The following is a 22,120-nucleotide window of genomic DNA, read 5'->3' on the forward strand; positions in this document are numbered from 1 at the left end:
ACTGACAATTGAAGCCCCTCCTTTCAGCCGACACTCTCACCTGAGACCACAGACATAGAAGGAGGGGGCCTGGGTTTCAGTTCTTCCTACTCTTCTGCCTGCCACCCTAGTGCATCTGAAAAGGAGGCAGCGACGAGGAAAAGAGAGGCGAGAGTCTTTTCCCATCCTGGCTAGTCAGGCCCTAAATCATCACCAGTTGATTGCCTTTTCCCCTTTAGCCAGCAGCATTTGAGATTTTTCCCTGGAAGAGGATGTCTTGTACTTAAAAGGAAGAGTGGTGGGAGACAGGAGAGGCGGAGAACGACGTGCAGGGCCTTTGGCGCTCCAGAGTCGGAGGCGCCCGGAGGTCGGACGCCGCGCGGCTGCGCGCCCAGGAATGCGTGGTTGCCGCGGCGTCCGCGGGGCTGGCGGCGGCGGGCCGGACCCGGCGTCGCGCACCTGAGCGCCGTGGGGCGGGGCGTCGGCGGGCACAGCCCCCCGCCGCGCGCCGCGCCCCTCGCGCGCCGCCTCGGTCCTTTCCGCCCGCCCTTCGGCGTCGCTCGGCTCGGCTCCTTCCCCTCCCTCCTTCCCTCCCTCCCAGCCCGGGAGAACCGCGGGCTCCGGACGGCGAGTTGGCCGTGGCTTCTCGCGCGCGGCCGCTTCGGCTCACCTGGGCGCCTGCTCCCAGCCCCGATCCTCGTCCCCCCCACAACTCCGCTCAGGTAAGGGGCCTCCGGGGCACTGCGCGCTCTCCACGCGAACCTGTGCCCCTGGACTCGGCTGGACGGCTGAGTCAGGACACGTCCCGCCTCCTCCGCGAGTCGGTCAGGGGGCTCGGCGCCTCGCCCCGCGATGGTGAGGGTGTCGGCGGCTGGCACCCTGGAGCGGAGCGAGGGCTGGAGATGCGACGGGCCGACAGGTGGCGGGTCTGGCTCGGGTCCCCCGCGACCGCCGGAGACGGGGACCCTGCCTCTCTCTTCCCCTCCAGGGGCGGCTACCGTCCGGGCCCCGCCGTGTAGGTGCGTCGGAGAAAGGCGGCGGGGTGGCGACTCGGCGACTCCTCGCCTGCGGGGCTGAGTGGGGGCGCTCTCGGGGAGGAGGGCCCTGAGGGGCGCGGCCCCGGGGCAGACCCTCGAGCCGGGCGAGGACCTCACGCTTCCCTTCCCCGCCCCCTTTTGTGTTTCCCCTGCAGACCAGCGGGTCCCGGCGGGAGGCGCAGCCGCCCCAGCGCCCGGGGGTCGTTCCCTCGCCTCCTCCGGGCGGCGGGAAGGGAGAGGCGGCGGCGGCCGGAGTCGGGGCGGGCGGCCTGAGGTGAGAGCCCGGCCGGCCCCGCTGGGAATATGGCGACCGGTGGCTACCGGACCGGCGGCGGCGGCAGCACCACAGACTTCCTGGAGGAGTGGAAGGCGAAGCGCGAGAAGATGCGCGCCAAGCAGAATCCCCCGGGCCCGGCCGCCCCCGCCGGGGGGACCGGCGACGCGGCTGGAAAGCTCCCGCCGGGGGCCCTGGGCACCTCGGCCGCCGCCGCGGCGGCCAACGAGCTCAACAACAACCTCCCGGGCGGCGGCACAGCCGCCGCCGCACCTGCCGCCCCCGGCCCCGGGGGCGTGAACTGCGCCGTGGGCCCCGCGCAGCTGAGCCGTGCCGCCCCCGGCCCGCGGCGGCCGGAGGACGAGTCCCCCCCGCCGCCGCCGCCACTTCGGGGGCAGCGCCCGCCCGGGGCGGCGAGGAGGAGCGGGACTGCGCCCCGGAGAAGAGCAAGAGCTCGGGCCCCAGCGCCAGGAAAGGCAAAGGACAGATCGAGAAGAGGAAGCTGCGGGAGAAGCGGCGATCCACCGGCGTGGTCAACATCCCCGCCGCAGAGGTGAGCCGGGCGGGGCCGCGGCCGGACCTGGGAGGGCTGCCGCCTCCTGGTCTTCTCTCTCCGGGACCCAGAGCTTTCCCCCTCGAGCCTGCACTTCTTAGCCTTTCTCTGAGTAGGCAGGCAGGGGGTGATGGAGTTTTACTCTCAACAAACGCTTCCTGGGAAGTTCCCCAACCCAGAGTCGGACACGTGCTTTTCAGGCTTCCTGGCTAAGATCTCAGACACCAGAGCCTTTTTTTTTACTGGTGGAAGGATAGCATGGGGCTTAAGAACTTGCCTACTTCGTTTCTGCTTGATCAGTTAGAAAAATTGGTGGACGGTGATGACGACGTACTCTAGTTTCCCAGGTGTCGGTCTTAAGTTATCGGATCGTTTATCTCTTCTTCCCTCTTAGCAGTGTTTAACAGCACCTGTAAAGAAAACTTGGCCTTAGCACTACCCCAGACAGCTTTATCTTTGAATGAACCCAAGATAAGTATATCCAACCTAGCATATGTACTACTTCATATATACACCAGCTGTTGGAAATAGGGCGCGCGCACGCGCGCACACACACACACACACACACACACACACACACACACACTTTTTTCCTGAGTGGTATTCTGGACAATAGGAACGCTCTAGCAACCCACAGTTCTTTTGCTCTCTCCATGTGTTGAAGTATTTGACCCTATGAATTCTGGAAAACATTTGTGGTAGGTTTGGGAATTTTTTTTGGAGCGGGGGGAGTGGTGGTTGATTTTTGTTTGTTTGTTTGTTTTTTGAGCAGTCTCATAAACATTTCTGTGGGCAGCAGCAGCATCTTCCCATTAGAATGCCTGGTGAAACTTTTTTACTTATGGTATAACAGCATTTCTCTCAACTCAACAGAACAATCGTAAACAAGTTTTTAGTTGCTTTAATAGTAACTCACCGGCTTGGGGAAGTGATTGAACAATCCTCTTTCACCCTAAGCAGTTGCATCTTTTGCTCATTGGCTGTAAGGTTTTAACCTTTTTTTTTTTTCCCCTCCTGGCCTTCTAATTTATTCAATTTTGACACACAGTAAGTAAATAGTAAGAATTCACCAACTTTAATTGTGGTTCAGATAAAAACATCTGCAATAAGTTAGGGTGTGTATCAAGCATACCAAATTTTTGAGTCTTAATATGATTTCCATACCTAGAAAATCAGTTTGTCTTTGAAGGGTGTATTTTTATGCATGTTTCAGGAAGATTTTTATCAGCCGGCAAAACTGTCCTCTGTGGTTTGCTACTTGCACAAAAGATCTGTTATTCATTAAATTGCTTTAAAAGGAATTCATGAGAGTGGTAATCAAATTTCTAGTGGTAATCAAAATTTTTTTTTAAGTTAAAAATATGAAGATTAAGGGGAAACTGAAGACAAGGCTTTGGAAAAGTTACATTCCTCAGCGTTATTTTTAAATATAGCTGATGGTCCAAATAAAATAATTTGTCATTTCCAATCTTTTCCTCATTGTTCATTTGACAGGGATCTTATTTTGGGAGATCTCTTGGCAGATTGTTAAAACTTCATTTTTTTGTCTGGCTGGATGTGCTAAAATTGTTATTTCTCAATACCTTTTTGTGTTTGTTTTTTTAACAAGGGTAATGTTTACTGGGAGAAATAAGTATGGTGTATCTTGTGAGGTCCTAAGAAACATCCTTTGTTAATTTTCGTGTTTTGGGTAAGGGAACACAGTGCTGAGAATGTAGATGACTCCCTGTTACAATTGAGTCTAATACTCTGGAATGTTTTTCGTTTGGGTGTTGGCAACTCCTAAATTTAATCTTCCTTAAAAACAAACAACCCAGGGTACCATTTTTTTGTCTGTGGAATTTGAACCTTTTTTATTGAATAGGGAATTGAGTACTGCTTTCTTTTTGTGGTAACTATGGCTCTATCTGTTTCATGCTGTAGGACCCAACAAAACATGGTAATGTTTTACCAGAGTATCTAATTAGCAGGCATGTTTTTTGAGTTCCTCCTCCCCATATTTTCAGTTTTTAAAAAAATAAAGTCTTTCAGATTATGTTAGTCATGTGCCATTTATTTCTCTTAGTAGTTTCAACATTGTAAATGCCAGTTGCTGTGGAGTTTCTTGTATAATACAGTTTAGCACTACTATTTTTTAAAGTCATATAATATTTTATGAAATTTTCAGGCATAGAAATATAAAAATATTATAAAATATTTTATAATACTATAAAATATAAGAAGATCATCAGTCAATATTCAAAAGTAGAGTTTTTATATATATATATATATATATATATATATGTATATAGTCTTGAATGACTAATCTCTTATTTTCAGGCAGTATTCCCAACCAAGTTTATATTAGTAGATTAGCATGTAACTTACATGCAGAGAGTCTGTTTTAGTGTTTGATAAACATTAAATTTCTTCAAAAGTATTTATTAAGCATCTGTGTAAAACATGTGTTGTGACTTTCATTAACTTATTTACTAATGACAGAGTAACTATAAAATTGTTACAAAAGAACTTGACAGCAGATAAAGATGATACAAGCAACTGGAAGATAGTTTTAGTAAGGAAGCAGTTCAGAATCCTGAAGTGTAGGTGGTGGGGGGATACTGCATGTGATGGCTATAATAAATGCAAATATGCAGATGCTCATTAATGAGATAAACTTCAGTTGCTCTTGTTTACTAAGTAAGAGTTTTTTTTTTTTTAACTTTTTTATAAATATTTACCTTTTCTGTTTTTTTGAGTACTAGCCCAAATTGGATAACGAATGTAACATACTGCTGATATTTTTTATACATTTATTGGATGAGCCACATATTTATTACATGTCTCTGTTCAAGGCACTATCACAAGCACTCTGGAGAAAATAAGAATAAGGCAGTGTATATTTTCAAGTAGCAAGACTGTAATCTAGGAAGAAGGCATAATTACATGAAGAAACTTAAGTACGCACTGAGTTAACAGTTTAAAAGCCATCTTAACACAGCATGTAGCTAATTGTTAATTAAAATTGTTGTCTGTTTAAAGGAAAGAGATGATGGGGCTAAGAGTAGCTATTGAGGTTGAGGGTCTTGAACTGAGACATTTCTTTACTTATATGTTTATACATATATTCACACATAAATGCATATATACCTGTTTGTATAGTTTTTTAAATGTCAAAGTGCGGTGGTTCTTAGCTGTGGCAGCGTATCAACACTATGTGAGGATATTAAATGCTTCCCCTTTGCTGATTGTTTGCCTTCTCCCTCCTTGACCCCTTACATTTAATGGGTCTGGGATGGATCCCGGGTATTAATATTTTGATAAGCTCCCCATGTGAGTCAGGATTTAGAATTATTGGGTTTCATTCTAGGGATGCAGAAATGAATAGGACACAGGCCTTGCCCACAAAAGGGTTCTTAAGTAATACAGGGAACTGTATTGAGTAGTACAGTGTTAAGTACAGGCTGTTTCCTGAGCAGGGTACCTAACTCAAGAGGGTTAGTTGGGGAAGGCTTCCTCGACGCTTTTGCCCACGTTTTCAGAGTGCTTATGAGGTTATTGCGGTTTCCCATGGATGGAGGAGCCTGGTAGGCTGCAGTCCGTGGGGTCGTGAAGAGTCGGACATGACTGAGCGACTTCCCTTTCACTTTTCACTTTCATGCATTGGACAAGGAAATGGCAACCCACTCCAGTGTTCTTGCCTGGAGAATCCCAGTGACGGGGGAGCCTGGTGGGGCTCACTATGTGTGACCGTCTATGGGGTCACACAGAGTCGGACACGACTGAAGTGACTTAGCAGCAGCAGGTGTGCATGAATGGATTAACAGAGGTGGTTTTCATAGAAAATATAATCTTTCAATAGATAGAGATCTAGCGCTGAGTCGCTTTCAGTCATGAAAACTCGTTGCTACTCCGTGGACTGTAGCCAGCAGGCTCATCTGTCTGTGGGATTCTCCAGGCAAGAATAGTGGAGTGGGTTGCCATTTCCTTCTCCAGGGGATTTTCCTGACCCAGGGATTGAACTCAAATCTCTTACATCTCCTGCATTGGCACACTGGTTCTTTACCACTTCCGCCACCTGGGAAGTCTCAGATAGAGGTCAAATGATACTAAAATTTGGATTTAAATATAAAAGTTAAAATTTATTGAAACTTAACTGTTTTCATTGTGGTCAGCTAAGTGTTTTATGTGTTGTCTTAACTAATGCTCGCGGAGAAGGCAATGGCACCCCACTCCAGTACTGTCGCCTGGAAAATCCCATGGACGGAGGAGCCTGGTGGGCTGCAGTCCATGGGGTCTCTAAGAGTCGACACGACTGAGCGACTTCACTTTCACTTTTCACTTTCATGCATTGGAGAAGGAAATGGCAACTCACTCCAGTGTTCTTGTCTGGAGAATCCCAGGGACGGGGGAGCCTGGTGGGCTGCGGTCTATGGGGTCGCACAGAGTCGGACACGACTGAAGTGACTTAGCAGCAGCAACTAATGCTCACAGCAATCCCCAGTGGTAGTTATACTGTTTTCATCCTCATTTCCAGAGGAGAAAATGGAGGCTTAGAGAGTTTAAATGACTCAAGATCACATGGGAAGTGAACAAATGGTAGAGTAGTATTTTAAAAGTTTTTGGTTTTTTGTGTACGTGTGTGTCTAGGGAAAAAGGAGTTTTAAAGAGTTAATCAGTCTTGCATTATTTAGCTTATTTCTCTAGATTTTTTTCAATAACTTTATTAGAGGTTTATCTTAAATGATTTAAACATATAAATGGGGAAAACAATGAAAGTATGAAATTGAATAGAAATTAAGGTCAAATTTGTAGGCTCAGATTTTGCTTCTAACCCTGTACTCCGTAGTTTGCTTAGCAAAATTTTGAACACTGAATCATCAGCAAAATACAAACCTGCTTTTGGCTAGCAGTCAGAAAGTGTGGATCTTTGATTTGACTTAAGTGATACCTTGTTTTTCAGTCAAGATGGGATTATAACACCTACTCCATAGTTTGAAGGAACATTTGATATATAGAAACTCTTCTAAGTGAACACAATTTAAGTGGCAATTATTCAGCATATTTATTAACCATTATATAGGACAGGTTCCACTTAGTAAGTCTTATAAATCCAGGAAGCTTAAGAAATGCCTTTTGGTATGCCCATTATATTCTAGACTGTCTACCTTTCAATGCGATGAGTCAGGGGAAGGACTAATAGTGATTCAGAGTTGGAGAAAATTGGAGTGGTGAATAGAGTAGATACAGGGTAAATACTGAGGTTTCTTAATAAGATTTTAGTCCTAGCCTTTCTAAATGTTGAGCTCATTGATAAATTGAAACATTTAGTATTATCAGAATTTTTAATGAGTTTTCTAAGCTGAGAGGCCTTTTTCCATAAAAATAATAATTATGTAGTTAAAGCAGATGATACATATGGTATGTTTATTAAGCACCCAGGCACTGATTTAAGCGCCTTATATGTATTGGTGCATTTAATTCTTACTACAGCCTATGGGGAAATGGGACAGAAAGGGCCAGTTACTTGCCTGAGGGGCAAAAGAGAATCTGTCTTCAAAGCCTGGTTCTTAAGAACTATTTTATTATATTTCACTGTATTGTATAAGTATATACCCAGTTTAAGAAATACAAAGATTATTTTATAAGAAGCTAATAAATTACTGTAGAATTTGAAAATGACCATGTTACAAAAGACAGATGAAGTGGGACTTTCTTGGAAAAATTCAAGAGCAAATAAATACATAAACAGTGGCATTAAAATTCTTATTTAAAATTTTTGTCAAGCTAGTGGCCTTACGAACGCTCTTCGTTATTTCTCCACTGGTTTACAGCACATGTGATATGGGTCAGAAAATAATTATGCTCTTTAATAGTGGTGCTGACATCTTAGAAGTTTAAAATTACTGGAAATATTAGAGTTTGAAATTTTCCAACACTTTGTTCTTTTCAAAAAGTGAGGTATAATTTACATATCATGAAATTCACCTTTTTAAGGTGTACGTCAGTGGGTTTTAGTATGTTCACAAAGTTGTGCTCTAAGTGCTTTTACATTTTCATCTTAATTTTTTATTATGTTCATAGAACCTGTGGTTTTTGTGGTAAATTTTAGCTTCCTACTCGGTAAAATGCAACAGTATTCAACAGGAGAAGTTATTAAATTAATATACTGTCTGCTTTTCCTGCATTTCACAGAGAAAATGAAATTGTAGAATCTTCTGTTTTTAGTTTCTTAAAACTTAGACCTCTACTACCACTTGTCTTTACTAGAATTTAGTATAAGAGGTACATAATTTAACTGAATGTAGTAGTTCAGCTTGTTTAAAATTTTACATATCTTTCATGGAGATCTGCAAAAAAAATTTGGGAACTTTGATTCAGAGTAAACATGGAGTTTTAGGCGATTAAACTTTAGTCTTTAGTCATTTATTACTTAAGTCAGGGTCCTAAAAGATGTGGCTGTGGATGGGGGTATCTGTACCATTATCATCTACGTTATTTATTTAAAATGCAGATTTCTGGGATCTACCTCAGGGAAGAGTTACCTGAGACTTCGTTTTAACATATGCTCACGTGATTCTTGTACTGAAGTTCAAGAACTGACTTAAATTTCTTATACTGGCTTACTGATCTGTGAAATGAAATTTATACTGATTATTTTATTAATTCATTTAATAGTCCTGTGAGATAATGTTTCTGAAAATGCTTAAGAATGACTAAATGATGAATTATAGTTATTATATAGGTATAATACATTGATAAGTAGTTGTTGATGTCTAATGGAAATTTCTTACAGGGATGTTAAACATTCTTACTTTTTCCACTTAATTAAGAACTTTATAGATATTTTAACAGAGGCAACTTGAGATACTTGGAAATTGAGAGTTTCTTAAACATCTATGTAACGTCATATATTTAGTACAAAATGTGTCTGCCTGGCTTCTTGAAGAAGCCTCGCCTACAGTAAAAACCTCTAATACTTAATGTGTAATTTGAACTTTATGTTCACTCATTTTTCTTTTTTGTATTCTTTTAAGGGAAAGTGTATGTTTGTAAATGTTTACTAATTAGTTCAAACCTTTGAAACAGGTTTTGTCCATCTTATTAAAGTATTCTCAAGTGAAGTCTTTCCCTTTTGTTTACTACTCTTACATATTTGACCTGTTGGCACCCATAACTAGCCAGTTGATTCTTAACATATTTGCTTATTGCTGAGGCAGCTTTCAGTGTAAGTCATATGCGTTTTTGTTTATAGCTGCATACAGACTGGTGTTACAGTTGAGCATCAGCCATGTATTACAGTCTCCTTAGGTTACTTACAAATATACCAGGCTCCATGTCACAATGAAGTTAGAGGAACATTTAATTTTTAAAAACAGTCAAATTATTTACTTAAAGGGTAAAAACAGCTCCAATGAGTTAGAAACTTAGCATATGAATTGGTTAATAAACATTTATTCCATGATAGTCTTTAGAAATTTCCTTCACCAGAATTGTATGGGTTACAATGTTTTTCAATAATAATTTTATTTGCTTTATAAGTTGAATTTAAAGAAAAAGGGCCATTGTGTTCTGAAAGTGAATATTTTTTAGAGTTTTGCTGAAATGAGCAGGTAGGAGAGGACTTATGTTGTAGATTACAGTTCTGTGACTGCTAAAGTTTGTTTGCAGACTTTTTTTTTTTAATTGTAAGATACTAACTGAATAAGATAAATAAGAATAATAAAATATCAGTTTGAGATACAGTTGAAAACAAGTTTTGTAATAAAATTAACTTTAAAAGATACCTTTTAATATTCAGCTAATCTTTGGGCATATAAGTGAACTACTTAATCTTATTTGTTTGAGAAATTTTCAGGTTGTATGAAATGATTTTTCTATTACTTTTGGAATTCTTTGCAGTATATTAGTAGTATTTAAAAAAAATGGAAATCTGAGTTATGAAGAGCAAAATTAACATTCAGAAGATGGTGCTTGAGAAATATGATTAAAAAATATTTTAGCTGACATAGTCAAAGAAGCTGCATTAAGTCTCAAATTCTTGACAAGACTTCTTGATATTTTATAATGCAAGCAAAAGTTGATCCGAACCAGATTTGTATAAACTTATTTTTTTTCCTCCTGCTGGTAAAAACTGTGTTAAAAAAGTAATGTGTTCTTTGTAGTTCTCCTGTGTAAATACAGAAGAAGATAGTGAAACCTGTCAACTCTTATCTTATACATTTTATTTGTTTCTAATCTTTTGTCTCCATAAAAAATGGAGCCACACTATACAGATTTGTATGTATATTTAGTCTTTCATTATGAGTACTTTTATGGTGTTATTCTTCAAAAATAAGGATGGATTTTTTAAAAAATTGGGGTAAAATACCATACAGAAGATCTTAAATCATTTTTATTCAGTGCTATTAAATACATTCAGGTTGTTGTGCAGAAATTACCACTAGCCATCCCCATGACTCTTTCATCTTATAAAATTGAAGCTGTATACTTGTTAAACAATAACTCTCCATTCTACCCTCCTTCCAGCCTCAGACAACCACCAATATACTTCTGTCTTTAGGAACAGATATGTTTGTGTGGTTTGATATTAAAATATTTAAGCATTGCTTTATTGGGAAAAGACCCTACTGTTAAACAGCTATTTATTTCTTTTCATATATTGTGTTTCCTGAATCATTCAAGAAAAATGTTTGGGTCATTCAAAGCATCTTATAGGTATGGGCACCTTCAGATAATTGTGAAGGATGCCCAGAGATTTTTTTTTTTTTAATCTCCTCTATTGCCTTTGATTTTGGTGGGACACTGAGTAGAACTGTAGTAATTACGAGTGTGTGTAAGCTGTAACTCAGCCTATAAGTTCATAAAACTCAACATGGTATGCAGAAGTCACATGATTAAATACCATAGGGCATATGGAAAAATGGAGTTTAGGGGAGTAACACTCAAAAACTTTGTCAGTGACATGTGAAAAGACAGAAACCTTGTAAGGACTAGTGCAATTTTATACATGTTAAATGGTTAAGAAATATAAAAGTACTCGAATTAATATGACATGACTTTGTAAAAGCGCTGAAGTTTGCTTATAGAAGTGGGTCTCCAAAGGGTTGCAATTTGTGAAGTGATGGAAGAAGGGTCATCTGAAGTTGGATTGAAAGTGTAACACCAGATTCAGAGGAGTGTGGCTCATAACACATGCAGTGAACTTAGCTGCATGGCGGAAGTTTGTGGTGTGTGTATTTTGTGAGTTTCTTTGCAGCTGAGTTGTGTTTTCTCTGCTTACCTAGTGTTTCTTGCAGTTGTACAGAAGCAAATGTGAAATTTGGGTTATGCTTAACTTGTTCCGTAACATACTAGTTGCTTAGGAGCAAATTGAATTTTCTAAGCAAGAGTTACAGTATGTGGTGTGTGTGTGTGTGTGTGTGTGTGTGTGTGTATGCCCATACATGTACATCTATATTTCTGTCTATATCTATATGCATGTGTGTGTGTGTGTGAGCTCAGTGTCTTGACTCTTCAACCCATGGACTGTAGCCTGCCAGGCTCCTCTGTCCATGGAATTTTTTAGGCAAGACTACTGGAGTGGATCGGCACTTCCTCCTTCAAGAGATCTTCTTGACCCAGGGATCAAACCCATGTCACTTGCATCTCCTGCATTGGCAGGCAGTTTCTTTACCACTGCACCACTTGGGAAATGCATATCTGTATGCATAATCATAAATCCGATAATCTAATATGTAAAGTCCAGGTAATGAGGTAGAGAAAGGTCTAGAACGGAGAATGCTTGTTTAAGAGTTTATACTGATTGCTAGGACACAGGTAGTGGACAAGGAAAACAGTGGATGGATTTTAGAGGTTTTTTATTGGCATTTGAAAATTACATAACTGGATGTTTTGAACTGGAAAAGTCTTTAGAGATCATCTCTTCCATACAAAAAAGTATTAATTTGGTACTCCCAGACTACTCCTAAAACTGAAGTTGTCTGTCAGCCTCACTCTTAACTCCAGCTGAGTGTTGCTCTCTCCCACCTGCCCTTCAGCTCTATCCTGGTTACTATTCAGAATCTTGCTGATTTTATTCCTTCTTCTTAAATACTCAACCTCTCTCTCTCATCTTGCCATTAAGGAATGTTCCCTTAATTCTCCTTCACCTTTCAACTTTCTTTTCTTCCTTAATTGCTCAACTTAAAGGCATTGTTTCCACCTGCCAACTCCCATTTCGCTGCTTAGTCTCACTACTTCTTAAAAATCGATTTTGCCAAGTTTGCTTGTAGCCTTATAATTGCCAAACGCGACAGCTTCTTTTCGATTTTCGTGCTACCTAACCTTTCTTTTGAGGAAGGCAATGGCACCCCACTCCAGTAGTCTTGCCTGGAAAATCCCATGGGTGGAGGAGCCTGGTGGGCTGCAGTCCATGGGGTCGCAGAGAGTCAGGCACGACTGAGTGACTTCACTTTCACTTTCCTGCATTAGAGAAGGAAATGGCAACCCACTCCAGTGTTCTTGCCTGGAGAATCCCAGGGATGGGGAAGCCTGGTGGGCTGCCATCTATGGGGTTGCACAGAGTCGGACACGACTGAAGCTACTTAGCAGCAGCAGCCTTTCTCAAGCATTTGCCTTTGTCAGTCCTCTCCCTTGGGGGCTGCAGCACTTTTGGTAGATTCTTTTTCAGTTGGTTTACTCAAAAACATTGGCCAGCCTTCTCTGGGCCCCAGGCACAGGGCTAGCTGATACAGTGAGTCACGTTATCCATTATCACCCGTCTTTAAGGAACTTCTTCTCTCAGGGATTAAAAAAAAATACTGTCTTAGTTTAGGCAGCTATCATAAGAGTATCATAGACTGGGTGGTTTATAGACAACAGAAGTTCATTTCTCACAGTTCTGGAGGCTGAGAGTCCAAAATCAAGGCTGCAGCAGAATCTGCGTTTGTTGAGGGCCTGCTTTCTAGTTCACTTGTCCTCACAGGGTGGAAGGGGATGAGGGAGATCTCTGGGGTCTTTCTTATCTGAACACTGATCCCATCCATGAGGACTCTAGCCTTGTGACCTAATCTCCTCCCCAAGGCCCCATCTTCTAGTATCACGTTGGAGTTGATGGTCCCCACCCACATAGGGATGTTAGGGAAGTACACTCACTCAGCCCATAGCAGGTAATTATCAATTTGGTGTTACAAAAACTATGATGGAGAAAAGAACAAAGTACTGAACTAGCTCAGAAAAGGGAGCCACCAGTTCTGTAAGGGAGTCAGGGAGGGCTTTATATATGGTGGCTTGACTAATGAGGGCTTCCCAAGTGCAGAGGGGACACACGAACACAAGGCCCAGAACCAGGAGATAATAGCATTATATTGTGTGCATACTGTGTGCCCAGCACTGTGCTGGGGGGTTCCTGTGCATTATTTCCTCGTCTTCGCATTAGCTCACAACACAGATTTTAAAAAATTCTTTTTTTTCTCATTTTACAAGATGAGGAAGTTCAGCCTCAGAGAAGTTGTGACTTGCCCAAAGGTTATACTGGCAAACTTGGATATGACTCCACATTTTTTTGGGTGCCAGTGCCCACATGTTGGTTATCATTGTTGGAAAGAGGGAGGGATATGTTCTAACTGAGGGAATTTTGGTGTGCAGCGAATTCATGGTTGGGAGTGAATGGAGAACACGCAGTAAGAATGATATGGACCAATTGTAACAGATCTGAATGTCACGCCGGGGAATTCAGACTTTATTCTGCTATTCTTTGTTAGTATTGTTGGCTGGGCATTTCCTTCCTTTGTCCATATCTATTTATACAATAAGTCTGACAGCTTTTGAAATAAGCTTTGCCTGCATAATTTGCAGTTATTAAGGGAATTTTCTTGTTCAGAGACAGGTACCTATTCAAGCATGGTAAACAATATAAAATCCTATAAAAATAATATGCATATAATAGAATAGTTAAATGCATATTTTCACATGGGTTTAAAAAAATGAGAGGGTAGGCTCTAAGCAAAGTTATACCAAGTGACTATTACAATAATAATTCTGTACTGAAAATAGATTTGGGGATGCCTTTGGGGAGCAGGATGGAGTGAAGATGGATGCTCTGGTGACATTAAATTGTCAGAGTCTGTTCTGAGTGTAATTATGGGGAGGTTTATAGCTTAATATGATTCCTTGGTTTAGATTTTTCCTTGTATTTCTTGTAAAAGCAGGTGTTAATTTCCATTCCCAGATTCTTTTCTAGTTCATCCTGGGATATAGATGCTTGGAATACAGGTGCTAAAGGATGGGCATCACCTTTGTCTCTTTACTGCTTATTCTTCTCTCAGCTCTACAGATGTTCCCTTTCCCCTTCCTTCTGCCTTCTCTTACTTTGAGGAAGTGCTTCTCTAAATCACATTTTAGGAGTATTTATATTTGATAATTTAAAGGTAATATCTTTTTATTGTATAAAATTTGAAATTAAACAGCCAAAATAGGATTGTGCACGTATCAGCTATAGATTACTGTTATCAATTTGACATATATTCTTTCATTTTTATTTTTATTAATTGGGATTATACCCTATATACATTTTTACAACCGATCTTTAAACTTTATATCATAAATATTATTATTCCCTTTTAAAATTTGTTTTGAAAGCAAAGATGTTAACTGCTGCATTTGGTTTTATAAATATAATTTCCACTATCCAATGATAGCTATTACTTTAGAGTTTTAATATACAATTCCTGAGGATATTTTTGGACATACACCTAAAATAAATATCTAAATCCAGACATTTAGTCATTGTACAAATATTATAAACTTTTTCTTATCAGTATAGTTTTCTTCTTTTTATTTATTTTCGGCTGTGCTGAGTCTTTGTTGCTGTGCAGGTTTCTCTCTGGTTGTGTTGAGTAGAGGCTGCTCTTCATTATGGTGCACTGGCTTCTTACTGCGATTGCTTCTCCTGTTGCAGAGCATGGGCTCTGGGGTGCCTAGGCTTTAGTAGGTGTGGCGCGTGGGCTCTGGAGCACAGGCTCCTTAGTTGTGGTACATTGGGCTTAGTTGCTCTGAAGCCTCTCTTAGATCATCTTTATATGTCAGTGAATATGTAACTGTGTTGTGATTCTTAGTGGCTATAGAATATTTCATAATTTAGATGTTTCAGTAAAGCTGCAACACATTTCACTTCCTTCTTAGTGGCTACAGAATATTTAATAATTTAGATGTTTCAGTAAAGCTGCAACACATTTCACTTCCTTAGATTATCTGTTAGACACTGAACTTGGCCTTTGGGCATTTGTGTTGCTGTATCTGTTCTGTTCTCAGCATTGCTAGGATTTGGATAAACTCTTAATTCCTTGAGAATTTGAAATCTAATTTGGAGGAATAAGGTTATATGAGATAATTTTGAAACATTTAAAACATGTATAATAAGGTGTTGAATATTGTGCCATCCTGTTGGTATAGAGAAGTGAGAGTTCCCAAAGAGGACTGAATAGTCCAGAAAATTTCATCGAGGGTGTATGATGTTTACGTTGATCTTGAAGGACTGATTAGAAATGGGCAGATGAAAAGGAGAATCATACTTCAGACTGAGAGAGAGCAGAGTGGGCTGTGGTAGAAAGGTGGGAATTAGCAGCCCTTGGGGCTTTGTTTGTTTATTTATTGGCTACGCCGTGCAGCTTGCAGTATCTTAGTTCTCCAGTCAGGATTAGAACACAGGACCTGGTGGCAAGAGCACTGAGTTCTAACCACTGGACTACCAAGGATTTCCTGGAGTAAAGGGTTTATGTTAGAAAATATGTCTCTACTTTCAAACACACAGAGTAGAAGGATGCAGATATTATAGTTGGTACTTGGATGTTACCTTCAAAGCTCTACTGTGTAGATCATTTGAAGCACTGAAGTTTATTCATAGTAATACTCCTTCTTTTTAAATTACAGGCATACTTCAGATTTTGTTCTAGATCACCATACTAAACATTGCAATGAAGCAAATCACATGGATTTTTTGGTTTCTTAGTGCATGTAAAAGTTATGAGTACACTATAGGAATACTATAGTTTCTTAGCATTATATCTTTAAAAATGTACATACCATAATTAAGTACTTAATTGCTGAAAAATGCTAACCATCTGAGCTTCCAGCAAGTCATGATTGTTCTTTGTTGGTAGAGCGTCTTGCCTCAGTATTGATGCCTGCTGAATGATCTGGGTGGTAGTTTCTGCAGATTATGGTGACTGGCAATTTCTTAAAACAAGACAATGAAGTTTGCCCCATCAGTTAACTCTTCCTTTCACTAATGATTTCTCTGTAGCATGCAATGCTGTTTCATAGCGTTTTACCCACAGAATTTCTTTCAAAGTTGGAGTAAATCTTCTCAAACCCTGCCACTGCTTTATCAACTAAGTTTATGTAAAGTCTAAATCCTTTTTTGTCATTTCAACAGTCTTCACAGCATCTTCACCAGGAGTAGATTCCATCCCAAGAAACCACTTTTCTTTGCTCATACATAAGAAGCAACTCCTTATCCGTTCCAAGTTTTTTCATGAAATTGCAGGAACTCAGTCACATCTTCAGGTTTCACTTCTAATTCTAGTTCTCTTGCTCTTTTCACCACATCTGCAGTTACTTTCTTCACTGAAATCTCCCATGGGGGTTGGCATCAACTTCTTCCAAATTCCTGTTAATGTTGGTATTTTGACCTCTTCTCGTAAATCACGAATGTTTTAAATGGCATCTGTATAGTGACTCCTTTCCAGAGATTTTCAGTGTGCACTTGGCTGCCGAGACCCATCAGAGGAATCATGTCTTATGGTAGCTATTAGTCCTTGATCCTTGGGTCGCAGAATGAATGTTGTATTGGCAGGAATGAAAATAAAATAAATCTCATTGTCCGTCTCTGTCAGAGCTCTTGGGTGACCAGGTGCATTGTCAGTGAGCAGTCATATTTTGAAAGGAATCTTCATTTCTGAGCAGTAGGTCTCAACAGTGGGCTAACCATGTTGTAAATACATGTGCTGTTATCCAGATTTTGTTGTTCCTTTTATAGAGCTCAAGGGCCCTGGGATTTTCAGAATGGTAAGTGAACACTGGTTTTAACTTCAGTCTGTATAAGCTCTGACAAGAGAGTCAGCCTGTCCTTTGAGACCAGGCACTGACCTCTTACTTCTGATTGTGAAAGTCCTTAATGGCATCTTCTTCCAGAATAAGGCTGCTTTTTTCCTTCATTGAAAATCTGTTGTTCAGCATAGCCACCTTCATTAATGAACTTAGGTAGATCTTCTGAATAAATTGCTGCAGCTTCTAAATCAGCACTTACTTGCTCTTTCACCTTATCCTTTTATGTTAGAGGGATGGCTTGCTTGCTTCAACTTCATCAGCCATCCCATGCTAGCTTTAAACTTTCTTTCTGTAGTTGCCTCACCTTAGCCTTCGTAGAATTGAAAAGAGTTAGAGCCTTGTTTTGGGTTAGGGTTTAGATTAATGAAATATTGTGGCCTGGTTTGATCTATCCAGACCACTGAAACTTTCTCCGTGTTAGCAGTAGAGCTGTTTTGTTTCCTAATCATTCAATTCACTTGAATAGCACTGTTAATTTCCTTCAAGAAGTTTTCCTTTGCATTCACAAGTTGGCTGACTGTCTAGCATGAGAAGGCTACCTTTAAGCTTGTCTTGGCTTTCAGCATTTCTTTCTCAGTAAGCTTAATCCTTCCTAACGTTTAGTTTAAAATGAGAGTCTTGGGACTATTCGTCTTACTTAAACACTTAGAAACCATTGTAGGGTTATTAACTGGCTTAATTTCAATATTGTGTCTCAGGGAATAGGGAAGCCTGAGGAGAGGGCGAGAGATAGGGGACGTGCTGGTTGGTGAAGCAGTCAAAACACACAGCATTTATCAAAGTTCATTGTCTTATATGATTGCAGTTTTATTGTTGTTCAGTTGCTCAGTTGTGTCCAACTCTTTGTGACTCCATGGATCCCAAAACATTAAAGATCATTGATCACAGATTATAACAACAAATAATGAATAAGTTTAAACTATTGTGAAAATTTCCAAAATCTGACACAGAGATAGGAAGTGAGCAAAAGCTATTGGAAAAAATGGTTCTGAAAGACTTGCTCAACTCAGGGTTGGTGAAAGAAAATGCAATATTTGCAAAGTGAGGCAAAGCAAAACAGTAAAATGAGATATGCCTGTAATAGACTGTTAAAGCTGCTTTAGTTTATAGAGAAATTGAGTAGAAAGTAGAGAATTCTCATACTCTCTCCTACTGCCTGGTTTTCCATATCATTAATGTCTTGCATTGGTGTGGCACATTTGTTACAACTGGTGACCAATGTTGATGAACCAATATTAAATAAAATCCACAGTTTACGTTACTGTTCACTCTTTGTTATACAGCTTTTATATATATAGAGAGAGAGATCATTGAATGTGTAATATCGTGTATCTACCATTGCAGTATCATAGGGAGTAGTTTGCTGCCCCCAAAATTCCTTATGCTTCACCTCCTCCTCTTCCCTGGCAACCACTAATCTATCTACTTTCTCTATAGTTTTGCCTAATCCAAATGTCATATGATTGGAATCCCGCTATGCAGTCTTTTCAGACTGGCTTCTTTGATTTTAGCAACATGCATTTAAGGTTCTAACATTTCATTTTTTAAAATCATAATAATTATATTAATTAACCTAATCACCTAAGTTACCCCAGGATGATCTGGGATAGTTATTTTCAGAGAGTCTATCTACCCTCAGCTGCCAAACATTTGTTACTAGTACAGAGTTACAGCATAAACGAGGTGATGAATCAATGTTTATCAGATGAACAGTTTTTTCAGAAGAATATGCCAGAGCTGTAGTGGAAATTCCAAAAGAGCACTAAAAATATTTTGGTTAATGATGGTATTTTCATAAAATGTGTGCAACTTCATAAGTTGTATATAAAGCCTTGAGAAAGTCCTATTGCTTATTTGATCATGTCAATTAGAATATGTTTGTTAAAATATTAATCACATTGCTTTTGCTTTCTAGTCCACATTTGTAACTTTTATGTGGTTTTTCACCAAATATCTAAACCTATGTTTTCACAGTCTGTCGAAATCTTTGACTTTCCAAAGATCCTTAGAAAGGGATGTTCATTTTTCTTACTTATTCAGTGAAGTGTCAGAAGGGTAAACAATCTAGAGCTTAAGTGCTGTTTTCTTTCCACCTGACTTCATTTCTAGATGACAGTATATTTGAATTAAGAAAGTTATTTCCACCTTCAGTATATAGAACTTAAGACCAAGTTAATTCCAGCACAAGTTGGAATCAAGATTGCCGAGAGAGGTATCAGTAACCTCAAATATGTAGATAACACCACTCTTGCAGAAAGGGAAGAGGAGTTAAGGAGCCTCTTGATGAAGGTGAAAGAGGAGAGTGAAAAAAAAAAAAAGAGGAGAGTGAAAAATTGGCTTAAAGCTCAACATTCAAAAAACTAAGATCGTGGCATCCAGTCCCATCAATTCATGGCAAATAGATGGGGAAAAAAATGGAAATAGTGAGAGACTTTATTTTCTTGGGCTTCAAAATCACTGCAGACGGTGACTGCAGCCATGAAATTAAAAGGTGCTTGCTCCTTGGAAGAGAAGCTTTGACCAACCTAGACAGCATTAAAAAGCAGAGACATTACTTTGCCAACAAAAGTCCGTCTAGTCAAAGCTATGGTTTTTCCAGTAGTCATGTGTGGATATGAGAGTTGGACCATAAAGAAGGCTGAGCATCGAAGAATTGATGCTTTTGAACTGTGGTGTTGGAGAAGACTCTTGAGAGTCTTGGACTGCAGAGAGATCAAACCAGTCCATCCTAAAGGAAATCAACCCTGAATATTCATTGGAAAGGCTGACGCAAAGCTGAAACTCCAATACTTTGGCCACCTGATGCAAAGAACTAACTCACTGGAAAAGACCCTGATGCTGGGAAAGATTGAAGGCGGGAGGAGAAAGGGACAACAGAAGATGAGATGGTTGGATGGCATCACCAACTCAATGGACATGAGTTTGAGCAAATTCTGGGAGATGGTGAAGGACAGGGAAAGCAGGTGTGCTGCAGTCCATGGGGTTGCAGAGTCAGACACGACTGAGTGGTTGAACAAGGCCTGTTTCTAGCTTATTGATTAAACCTTTCCTGTATCAATTAAATGTATCCACTTGCTTCTTCCAGAGAAGAGAGTCAATCTTGAGTTTGGTGGAATATTTTAGGTGGTAAAATGATTAGAGAAAGGGACTTTAATTACATTCCTCAAATTTTCATTTTGTTGAATCCAAGATTAAAAGAGTAAACACAAGGACTTCCCAGATGGTACAATGGATGAGAGTCTGCCTGCCAATGCAGGGGACACAGGTTTGATCCCTGGTTGGGGAAAATTCTACATCTCATAGAACAATTAACTTATGCACCACAACTGCTGAGCCCACATGCTGCAACTGCTGAAGCCTGCACTCCTAGAGCCTGTGCTCTGCAACACGAGAAACCAGCCACTGCAGTGAGAAGCCCATGCACCACGACAAAGAGTAGCCTGCATGCAGCAATGAAGACCCCGTGCAACAACAATAAAAAAAGAGAATAAAAGAGTAAAAACAAAGCAACTGTAAGCTGTACCTGCTTCTGAAATAATTATTTGAATGTAGTGTTTTCCTTTTTGACGCTTACCCTTCATTGATACACCATTTATTTTAATGTCCTCAACTCTTAGCTCATTGCTTGCTAATGCGTAATTAAGACTTTATTGAGAATGAGGCAGTTATGTCTGAATAAATGATTTTGTTTATAAATTATACTTCCTCCTGGATTCCTGCTCTAAAAATCACAAAATCTTGAAATTGACTTGAAATTGGAGTTCAGTTGATGATAACCCTTTTTTATTGTGAACTACAGTAGGTAATGTTACCCATTCCAGTAAATAGTTGAGGATAACAAATACTAGAAAATATCTGCCAAAAAATTTGTGGGCATAAGAGTCAGTTACAGTAATTGCTGTTATTTTGCAATTTTGTAAATTATTCCCTTTGTATCATTTGTGTCTCAGGAAACCATTTTTTTTTTTAATGTCAAGTGGAATTTTTTAGAATGAAACTGCATTAAAGATATTTTTAGCATTTTATAACTGACTAATTTTTCTATGAAGAGTTTCATTGTTACTGATTGGAATTTTTTGTTCAGGAGAAAAAACTTTGTAATAGAATCACATAAGATGGGCATGATAATGATAAAATATTTTGCCCATTTAGTTTTATTTTGACAAATCTAGGGACAGATTTGATAGTTTCATTTGTTGTTGTTTTTCAGTAGTCTTTATTTTTAAGAGCAGTCTTAGGGTCACAGTAAACTTGAGTGTGAATTGTAGACATTTCCCACATAGCTTCTCCCCTTCCATGTGCAGAGCTTTCCCCATTATCAACATTCCCTACCAGAGCAGTATATTCGTAAGAACTGATGAACCTACACAGACACCCTAACTCCATGGTTTACATCCTGGTTCTCTCTTGGTGTTGTAAGTTCTATGGGTTTGGGTAAGTGTATAATGTTACATATCTATCGACATAGTACTGTACAGAGCAGTTCCACTGCCCTAAAAATCATCTGTGCTCTGCCTGTACAGATCTGCTCCTGACCCTTGGCAAACACTGATCTTGCTACTGTCTCCACAGTTTTGCCTTTTCTAGTACATCATATAGGAGCAATCATGCAGTAGGTAGTCTTTTCATACTGGCTTCTTTTCTTAGGTAATAGGCATTTAAGTTTCTTCCACATCTTTTCATGGCTTGATAGGTCATATCTTTTTAGCACTGAATCATAGTCCGTTGTCTGGTTTATTTATCCATTCATCTACTGAAGGACATCTTGGTTGCTTCTGCATTTTGGCAGTTATGAATAAAGCTGTTACAAACATCCATGTGCAGGTTTTTGTGTGGACACAGTTTTCAGCTTCTTTGGGTAAATACCAAGGAGCATGATCTATAAATTATATGGTAAGACTATGTTTAGCTTTTTAAGAAACTGTCAAACTATCTTTAAGAGTGGCTGTAGTATTTCCATCAGCAATCAATAAAAGTTTCTGTTGCTCTGTATCTTCAACAGTATTTGGGGTTTTTACTGTTCCTGATTTTGACCATTCTAATAGATGTGTGATGATACCTTGTTTTAATTTATATTTCCCTGATGACTCGTAATGTGGAGCATCTTTTTATATGCTTGTTTGCCATCTGTGTATCTTTCTGATGAAGTGTCTGTTAACAGGTCTTTGGCCCATTTTTAAATTGGCTTGTTTACTTTGTTGAGCTTTA

At 40.1% G+C, this 22,120-nt stretch overlaps 1 protein-coding gene across 1 annotated transcript in view; it reads left to right on the forward strand.

Moving 5' to 3' along the window:
• Positions 1 to 540: 540 nt before the first annotated feature.
• The window catches only part of PAWR (pro-apoptotic WT1 regulator), a 128,080-nt gene continuing 106,500 nt past the window's right edge, over positions 541 to 22,120 (forward strand). Inside the window, 3 exon segments of the mRNA XM_027543293.1 lie at positions 541 to 701; positions 1,172 to 1,655; positions 1,658 to 1,843. Coding sequence (XP_027399094.1) covers positions 1,320 to 1,655; positions 1,658 to 1,843 — 522 coding nt within the window. The 5' untranslated portion in view covers positions 541 to 701; positions 1,172 to 1,319.

This window comes from Bos indicus x Bos taurus, chromosome 5 (genome assembly GCF_003369695.1).
Source record: "Bos indicus x Bos taurus breed Angus x Brahman F1 hybrid chromosome 5, Bos_hybrid_MaternalHap_v2.0, whole genome shotgun sequence".
Lineage (NCBI taxonomy): Eukaryota > Metazoa > Chordata > Mammalia > Artiodactyla > Bovidae > Bos > Bos indicus x Bos taurus.